At 41.5% G+C, this 10076-nt stretch overlaps 1 protein-coding gene across 1 annotated transcript; it reads right to left on the bottom strand.

The window, feature by feature from the left end:
* Positions 1-366: 366 nt before the first annotated feature.
* Positions 367-1631, bottom strand: LOC147789662 (uncharacterized). The gene is made up of 2 exons (XM_087116942.1): positions 847-1631; positions 367-637 (listed from the first exon to the last, which is right to left on the bottom strand). The coding sequence occupies exons 1-2, from the start codon at positions 1629-1631 to the stop codon at positions 367-369; spliced, it is 1056 nt and encodes a 351-aa protein (XP_086973068.1).
* Between the last annotated feature and the right edge of the window lie 8445 nt (positions 1632-10076).

Genomic DNA, 10076 nt, shown 5'->3' with positions numbered 1-10076 from the left:
ACCAGGCCTCATATGGCGTCTTCCCGTCGAGGCTTCGGGTTGGTGACCGATTGAGGAGATAGACGATCGTCATTACCGCCTCTCCTCAGAATCTCTCAGGCATCCCAGCCGTCACCAGCAATGACCTCGCTGTCCCGACGATGGTCTGATTTTAGCGCTCCACCACTCCGTTCTGTTTGAGGGAGTAGGGCGCCGTTAGGTGCCATTGTATGCCGAACTCGTCGCAGTACTTATCGAAACTTGCCGAGGTGAATTCTTCACCTCGGTCTGTGCGCAGCACTCACATCTTCTTCTCACATTCGGCCTTCGCTCGCGCTTTAATGCGCTTAACCGCCTCTGCCACCTCACATTTCGCTTGTAGCAGGGTCAGCCACATGGGGTCGCTGGCTTGATGGGCCAGCAGATATCGCCGTGTACAAGCTCCAATGGCTCATCGACGCGGTAGGATGTTCGCCTCTGTTTGCCGATGAGGCACCCGTCGCACAGCTTGTTCACGCCTTTGATTGCCGGCAAACCATGCACCATCTCCTCCTTCTGTAGCTTTTCTAGAGCAGAAAGTTTAAGTGCCCGTACCTTGCGTGCCACCTCCAAGATACCTCTTCGGTCTTGGCCGAGAGGCTGATAGGTTGCTCTATCTCTAACTCCAGGATGTAAAGACGGTTTGACGTGCGCCGAACATGCATGAGTAGCCGTCGTCGATCATCGCAGATTTTGAGTAGCCCGCACTCGATGGAAATGAAGCAGCCTGCCTCAACGAGTTGACCCAGGCTCACAAGGTTAGCCTTGAGCCTCGGGATGAAGTAGACGTCGGTCAGCTTGCGATGCTCGCCTCCCTTGCTGACGAACAGGATGGTGTCCCGCCCTTCGATCTTGACGACGGAGCCATCGCCGAATTTCACCGTCCCGCGAATCTCCGAGTCGAGCTCAAAGAACGCAGATCTAGCCCCGGTCATATGGTTTGTTGCCCCTGTGTTGAGGATCCATCGTCGTTGCTCGTGCTGCTCGTCCCTCTCGCCGATCTGAGCGAGCACTCGCTCCTCCTTCAGTTGAATTGGATCCCCAGCTGGTGCCGCCTTTGCTACGCCCAGCTGGAGCTCTTCCTCGGGTTGGACGTCGTCATCGATTACCCCTACCTCCGTGGATTTGGAATCGAAATTGGGGACGTATGCACTTACCATGAAGAGAGCTGGCTTGTCCTCCTCGGATTGAGCCACATGGGCCTTCTCGGGCTTCTCCTTGTTCTTGAGCTTGCTCCAGCAATTGTTGCTCAGGTGACCTCTCTTCCCGCAGTTCGAGCACTGGATCGGCCTGCCATCAGTCGACTTCTTCTTTTGATCCCCATCTTTTCCGCGCGTGCGCCTGTGGGACTTCCATGGCTTCTTACCGCCTTTGCGGCTGGAGGGCCCGTTGCTCTCACCGGTGTTATCCCGAAGCTTTAGGCGTGCAAGCCATTCCTCCTCCGTGAGGAGTAGTCGGCCCTCCTTGTCGACAGCTGAAGCAGTATTTTTCTTCTGCTGCTCGACGTTACGCAGTCTTCCGGTCACCTCTTCCACTGTTAAGTCGTTCACGTCAAGCAATGTCTCGATTGAAATTGCGACTTGCTCGAGGTGATCGGGGATGACCTGCAACATCTTCTTCACGATTTCTATCTCGCTGATGTTGCCACTGAGAGTGGTGATGCTGTTGGCGAGCCCCGTGATCCGCATTGAAAAATCATCGACGGATTCGCCGTCCTTAAAGCGGATCTCCGAGAGCTCCTTGTTAGGTTATGGAGCCTGCTGCTTATTTATAGCTTGGTCTATCTGGTAAAGCTATATTTGATAAAGCTATATCCGGTAAAGCTATATATAGTAAATAACTATATATAGTAGATGGTTAAATCGGGTAAAGCTATATATAGCAAATAGCTATATATAGTAGATGGTTAAATCTGGTAAAGCTATATATAGTAAACTGAACAATATATATATCCCGTCCAGTAGAGCTTTGGAAATGTACTTTCTATTCTCTCTAATTCTCTCTTACTGTACATACTTGAAGAAGTCATCAAGAAAAAATTCTTTTAGCCAAAGTTCTCCTTGCACTTTTCTCTACCCTGTTCTTTGTGTTCATCTAGATCGAGCGTGTGCGTTGTTGTGCGATCCTAACAACTGGTATCAGAGCTAGGCGAAATTCACCACGATTTATGAAGATGGAAAGTTCAAAGATGGGAATTGAGAAGTTCGATGGAACCGATTTCGGTTTCTGGAAGATGCAGATTGAAGATTATCTGTACCAGAATGATCTTCACGAACCTCTGCTGAGGGTGAAGCCGGATACCATGACCACGGAACAGTGGAAGCTCAAGGATCAACAAGCCTTGGGGCTGATCCACGGTTGACGCTATCCAGAAACGTGGCGTTTAACATCATCAAAGAGAAGACAACGTCAGATCTATTGAAGGCGCTGTCAAATATGTATGAAAAACCATCGGCTATGAACAAGGTGTATTTGATGCGGAGATTGTTCAATCTACAGATGTCTGAAGGTGGACCTGTTGCTGATCATATAAATGAATTCAATATGATCATAAGCCAACTGAGTTCGGTGGAAATTAATTTCGAAGATGAAATTAAAGCGTTGATTTTGATGTCATTCTTACCCGAGTCATGGGATACTGTTGTTGCCGCAATTAGCAGTTCCCGAGGATCTGATAAACTGAGGTTTGGTGAAATTCGAGATGTAGTTCTCAGCGAAAGTATTCGCAAACGGGAAACTGGATATTCATCAGGCAATGCTCTCAGTGTTGATCGAAGGGGAAGAAGTAAACCGAAGGGCCCAAGAAAAGGGCGATCAAAATCAAAGAACCGAGCAAAATCTCCAAACGTAACGTGTTGGAATTGTGGAGAAAAAAGTCACTTTCGAACAGGTTGTACAAGACCAAAGAGGAAGCAGAATCACAAATCTGGAGATGATGATGATTCTATAAATTCAGCAGAAGACATTGGGGATGCTCTAGTCCTCAACGTGGACAATTCGATTGAATCCTGAATTTTGGATTCAGGTGCATCTTTTCATTCGTCTCCAAGTAAAGAGTTGTTTCGAAATTTCAAGTCTGGAAATTTCGAGAAGGTGTATCTTGCCGACAACAAAGATTTAGAGATTAAAGGAAAAGGAGATGTATGCATAAAAACTCCGGCAGGAAATCAGTGGACATTAAAGGATGTCAGATATATTCCTAGTCTCAAGAAGAATCTGATCTCAATTGGTCAGTTGGACAGCACAGGTTATGCAACAAAGTTAGGGAAGAGTTCGTGGAAGATTATGAAGGGTGCTATGGTGGTAGCACGTGGCTCAAAATCTGGAACCCTATACACCACTGCAGGGTGTATGAACATAGCTGCTGTTGCTGAGAGTGCTTCAAATTCAAGTCTACGGCACAATAGACTTGAACCTATGAGCGCGAAAGGAATGAAGAGGCTGGCTGCAAAACGAGTTTTAGAAGGTCTGAAATCTGTTGATGTGGGTCGTTGTGAGAACTACGTTATGAGCAAGCAGAAACGAGTTAGCTTCACAAGGACTGCCAGAGAATTGAAGAAAGTGCGGTTGGAAATGGAACCATATGTGGAGCAAGGTTCGACGAAACAAGTGGGAGTTGAGCTTGAGTTGCAGGAAAACTCACTTAGTGATGTTGTAGCAGATACTCATGAAACTCCTGAGACTACTGCTGATGAACCAGATGTGGAGCAAGGTTCCAAGACCACGAAGCAAGTGGGAGTTGAGCTTGAGTTGCAGGGAAACTCACCTAGTGATGTTGTAGCATACTCAAGAAACTCCTGAGACTACTACTGAGGAACCAGATGTGGAGCAAGGTTCCAAGACAACAAACCAAGTGGGAGTTGAGGTTGAGTTGCGAAGAAAATCATCAAGTGATCTTGTAGCAGATACTCAACAAACTCTTAAGGTTGCTACTGAGGAATCAGCAGTGGAGCAAGTGACACCTGAACTGGTGTTGAGAAGATCATCCTGTACTATCAGTGTACCAGATATGTATGTATCTTCATTACACTATCTGTTGCTGATGAAAGGGAACCAGAGCCTTTTGATGAGGCCCTACAGTTGGAGGATACAACCAAGTAGGAGCAAGCCATGGATGATGAGACGTCTAGGCTTCAAAAATTCGTTATGCTGAGGCTGAGTACGTGACAATAGTTGAAGCTGGAAAGAAGACGATATGGATGATTGACTATCTGGAAGAATGGGCAAGAAGTAGCACGAAGATATTCTTTATAGAGATAGTCAGAGTGTCATACAGTTGGCGAAGGAACCCGATCTATCATTTAAAGAGAAAACACAGAAGACGATACCATTTCACTTGCAGGTTAGTGAAAGATGGTGATGTGTTTGGAGAAGATAGAGGGTGCAAAGAATCCAGAAAACATGTTGACAAAATGTGTTGATGTTGAAATATTGAGGTTGTGCAAAACCTCAATTGATATGGTGCCATGGAGACCATGAAGATGCTCACGGTCGTTTGAGAATGAAATTCTTGGTTGGCTAGATCAGTCTCCAAGTGGGAGAATTGTTAGGTTATGGAGCCTGCTGCTTATTTATAGCTTGGTCAACGGTTATATCCGGTAAAGCTATATTTGGTAAAGCTATATCCGGTAAAGCTATATATGGTAAATAGCTATATATAGTAGATGGTTAAATCGGGTAAAGCTATATATAGTAAATAGCTATATATAGTAGACGGTTAAATCTGGTAAAGCTATATATAGTGAACTGAACTATATATATATCCCGTCCGGTAAAGCTTTGAAAATGTACTTTCTATTCTCTGTAATTCTCTCTTACTGTACATACTTGAAGAAGTCATCAAGAAAAAATCCTTTTAGCCAGAGTGTGCAATCCTAACACTCCTTCCGCAGTTGCTCGATGTTTGATTCCCTCACTCTCTGTACACCGACCCGACGGGATTTGATTCCCTCCCAGGCCGATTGCGCGGTACGCTTGGTGGAGAGAGATGCCAGCATCTCTGGGGGTACAAATCGTAATATGGCGGTGAACGCCAGCCGATCATCCCGGTACTCCATCGTTTCTCCATCCTCTGGCTCGACAGCGTGCCATAACCCTTGCGCCTGTAGCCTGTAGGTTGACGCGCATCAACAAGGCCCACTCGTTGTAGTTGGACCTTGTCAGCATCGGGTACTGAATGGTGGCGGTCGTCGTCTCCCTTATTACTCGCTCAACGACAACTCAACACCCGTCATCACGGGGTCGACCTCGTTGTGGCGGTGATGGAGATGCCAGCACACGACGGCGGCGTGGAGGAGTGAGTGAGCCTGCTCGGGATGGACCCCACGATGTGTGTGTTTTCATGCTTTGTATTTTCTTCTACTCAAACCTGAGACCTGTGTGTTTTTAGGTCGACGTTCTAACCACTTGAGCTATTCAACTTGACTGTTGATAAGATTGGCTCTTCTGTAATGATATACCACCGATCGCTTCAACTAGGCTCTGATACCACTTGTTTACTCTGGCAATTCGGAGGAAAAGCGTCGGCGAAAAACTAGTCGAATGAAGGTTTCTTCGAAAGAAAAATAGCGGAAGTAAAAGGAGAGGGAGAGATTTGTTGAAGACTCGATGTTTTATTTCTCATCAGTTGAATTCTTTAAATAACAAACATAACTATAAAAGTAGAAAGAGTGGGCTAAAACTTTGGCCAAAGTTAGCCAAAAATGGCCGGCCAAATTTAGGCTCTTCCATTAGCGTGAATTTAGAATTTTGAAAGGTCAAAACAACTAAATTTAAGGAGGATCATAGCTTTTATTTAATAAGGTATGACTATCTTTACCTAATGCATCACAAGTCCGAAGCTCTTGAAAAGTTCAGAAAGTAAGACTGAGGTTGAGAATCTATTAGGAAAAACTAGTAAAACACTTCGATCAGATCGAGGTGGAGAGTATATGGACTTAAGATTCCAAGACTATATGATAGAACATGGAATCACATCTCAACTCTCAGCCCCTGGTATACCCCAACAGAACGATGTATCAAAAAGGAGAAATAGAACTCTGTTAGACATGGTTAGGTCTATGGTGAGTTTCGCTCAATTACCTGATTCGTTTTGGGGATATGCAGTGGAGACTGCTGCATACATTTTGAACATGGTTCCTTCTAAGAGTGTTTCAGAAACACCTTATGAGTTATGGTGAGGGCGTAAAGGTAGTTTACGTCACTTTAGGATTTGGGGATGCCCAGCACATGTGTTGGTGCAAAACCCCAAGAAATTAGAACATCGTTCAAAATTATGTCTATTCGTAGGATTCCCCAAAGAGACAAAACGTGGTTTGTTTTATGACCCTCAAGAAAATAGAGTATTTGTATCAACAAACGCTCTATTTTCTTGAGGGTCATAAAACAAACCACGTTTTGAGTGTTTGTATCAACAAACGCTACATTTTTAGGGGAAGACCACGTAAGAAATCATCAACCTCGCAGCAAACTAGTATTGAGTGAGATTTCTAAAGAAGCTACTGATAAAATAACAAGAGTTGTTGATCAGGCTGGTCCATCAACAAGAGTTGTTGATGGAGCTCGCACTTCTAGTCAATCACATCCTTCTCAGGAGTTGAGAATGCCTAGATATAGTGGGAGGGTTATAACTCAACCCGATAGTTATTAGGGTTTGGCAGAAACACAGGTCATCATGCCTGATGATGGCGTTGAGGATCCATTGACCTATAAACATGCAATGAATGATGAAGATAGAGATCAGCGGATCAAAGCCATGAATCTTGAAATGGAGTCAATGCAGTCTGGGAACTTGTAGATCAACAAGATGGGGTAAAATTTATTGGTTGCAAATGGATCTACAAGAGGAAACGAGACCAAGATGGTAAGGTACAAACCTTTAAAGCTTGACTTGTAGCAATGGGTTATACCCAAAAAGAGGGAGTGGCTTATGAAGAAACCTTCTCTCCAGTTCCTATGCTAAAATCGATCAGAATACTCTTGTCCATTGCCACATTTTATGATTATGAAATCCTAACTTTTCAATAAGGAAAGATCTGAAACCCTAACTTCACCTTAAGGAAAGATCTCAAACCCTAATTATATCTTAGGGAAAGATCTCAAACCCTAATTTTATCATAGGAAAGATCTTAACCACTAATTTTATCCTAGGGAAACATCTCAAACCCTAATTTTATCATAGGAAAAGAACTCAAACCCTAATTTTACCATAGGGAAAAATCTCAAACCCTAATTTTTCCACCGTTAAATTTCTCAAATCCAAATTTTACCATATGGAAAGATCTCAAACTCTAATTTAAACATACGGAAAGATCTCAAACCCTAATTTTACCATAGGAAAAGATCTCAAACCCTAATTTTACCATACGAGAAAGATCTCAAACCCTAATTGGGAAAGATTTCAACCACTAATTTTATCCTAGGTTGAGATCTCAAACCCTAATTTTATCATAGGGAAAGAACTCAACCCTAATTTTACCATAGGGAAAGATCTCAAACCCTAATTTTACCATAGCGAAAGATCTAAAACCCTAATTTTTCCATAGTTAAATTTCTCAAATCCTAATTTTACTATAGAGAAAGATCTCAAACCCTAATTTAAACATAGGGGAAGATCTCAAACCCTAATTTTACCATAGGCGAAAGATCTTAAACCCTAATTTTACCATAGGGAAATATCTCAAACCCTAATTTTACCATAGGGAAAGATCTCAAACCCTAATTTTTCCAAAGGGGAAAGATCTGAAATCCTAATTTTTCCGTAGGGAAAGATCTGAAACACTAAAATCTCAATAGGGAAAGATCTGAAACCCTAATTTTGTCATTGGGAAAGATCTCAAACCCTAATTTTGTCATATGGAAAGATCTCGAACCCTAATTTTATCATAGCGATAGATCTCGAACCCTAATTTTCGCATAGGGAAAGATCTCGAACCATAATTTCATAGGCGAAAGATCTCGAACCCTAATTTTATCATAGGGAAAGATCTCAAACTCTAATTTTTTCATAGGGAAATATTTCAAACCCTAATTTTGTCATAAGGAAAGTTTTCAAACCCTAATTTTGTCATAGGGAAAGATCTCAAACCTAATTTTATCATAGGGAAAGATCTCAAACCCTAATTTTCCCACAGGGGAAGGATCTCGAAATCAAAGTATACCATAGGGGAAAGATCTCGAAACCTAACTATACCATTGGCAAAAGATCTCAAACCTTAATAATACTATAGGGAAAGATCTCAAACCTTGATCTCAAATCCTAATTTTACCCGAGGGAATGATCTTACCATAGGGAAAGATCTCAAACTCTAATTTTACCATAAGGAAAGATCTCAAACCCTAATTTTACCAAAGGCGAAAGATCTCAAACCCTAAGTTTACAATAGGGAAAGATCTCAAACCCTAATTTTACCATAGGCGATAGTTCTCGAACCGTAATTTTACCTTAGGGAAATATCTCGAACCCTAATTTTACCATAGAGAAAGATCGCGAACCGTAATTTTACCATTAGGAAAGATCTCAAACCCTAATTTTACCATAGGGGACAGATCTCAAACCCTAAATTTACCACAGAGAAAGATCTCAAACCCTAATTTTACCATAGGGGAAAGATCTCAAACCCTAATTTTACCAAGGGAAAGATCTCAAACCCTGATTTGTCCATAGGCGAAAGATCTCAAATCCTAACTTTACTATAGGGGAAAGATCTCAAACCTTAATTTATCCGTAGGAAAAAAATTTCGAACCCTAATTTTACCATAGGGAAAGATCTCAAACACTAATTTTACTATAGGGAAAGATATTAAACCCAAATTTTATCATAGGGAAAGATCTCAAACCCTAATTTTACTATAGAGGAAAGATCTCAAACCCTAATTTTACTATAGAGGAAAGATCTCAAACCCTAGTTTTATTATATGAAAAGATCTCAAACCGTAATTTTATCATAGGAAAAGTTCTTATACCTTAATTTTGTCATTGGGAAGGATCTCAAATCCTTATTTTCCCGGAAAGATCTCAAACCCTAATTTTATCATCAGGGAAAGATCTCGAACCGTCATTTGTCCATAGGCGACTAATCACGAACCCTAATTTTAGCATAGGGAAAGATCTCGAACCCTAATTTTTCCATAGGGGAAAGATCTCAAACCCTAATTTTTAAATAGGGGAAAGAATTCAAACCCTAATTTTCCCATATGCGAAAGATCTCAAACCCTAATTTTACCAATGGTGAAAGATCTTAAACCCTAATTTTATAATAGGGATAGATCTAGAACCCTAATTTCTCCATAGGGAAAGATCTCAAACCCTGATCTCAAACCCTAATTTTATCGATCTCAAACCCTAATTTTACCAGGAAAAGATCTCAAACCCTAATTTTACCGATCTCAAACCCTAACTTTACCAGGGAAAGATCTCAAACAATAATTTTATCATAGGGAAAGATCTCAAACCCTAATTTTACAATAGGCGAAAGATCGCGAACCCTAATTTTTCCATAGGAAAAGATCTCCAACCCTAATTTTACTATAGGGAAAGATCTCAAAAAGTAATTTTACTATAGGGAAAGATATTAAACCTTAATGTTATCATAGGGAAATATCTCAAACCTTAATTTTACCATAGGGGAAGATCTCAAGCCCTAATTTTACAATAGGCGAAATATCTCAAACCCTAATTTTATCATAGGGAAAGATCTCAAACCGTAATTTTATCATCGGGGAAAGATCTCGAACCCTCATTTGTGTTGGGTTTTATGTCCTAAAACTCATAGTTTGTAAACAAAAACATATTCTATAAAGTTATTATTGTTGTTTATTCAGTAAAGATTGTTATTGAATAAAGTGAACTTTACGATCATTAATCTAAATCCAATAAACTAAGAACACTCTGGCTATAGTATGATTACTTGAATTATATGTAGAGACATAAGAGTGGATCAAGTTCAAGTATATAGTCAAAATGATCTATAGTATAAGGATAAGGCTGAGTACCTTATTCTCGGGACACTATGGATGTGTCCCACTTTTGTATATGATATAACAATGTGATCACTAAA

Source organism: Cucurbita pepo, chromosome 13 (assembly GCF_057944985.1).
Source record: "Cucurbita pepo subsp. pepo isolate OVF chromosome 13, ASM5794498v1, whole genome shotgun sequence".
Lineage (NCBI taxonomy): Eukaryota > Viridiplantae > Streptophyta > Magnoliopsida > Cucurbitales > Cucurbitaceae > Cucurbita > Cucurbita pepo.
Note: the sequence above shows the minus strand (reverse complement) of the source record. Positions and strands in the feature narration are given on the sequence as shown.

What these genes read in the sequence shown, in the direction of transcription:
- LOC147789662 (XM_087116942.1), bottom strand. Translation starts at nt 1,631, where the DNA reads ATGTTGCAGGTCATCCCCGATCACCTCGAGCAAGTCGCAATTTCAATC. An exon ending in GAAGGGCGGGACACCATCCT is followed by an intron (nt 638 to 846) that starts GTTCGTCAGCAA and finishes TCCTGGAGTTAG; the next exon opens with AGATAGAGCAACCTATCAGC.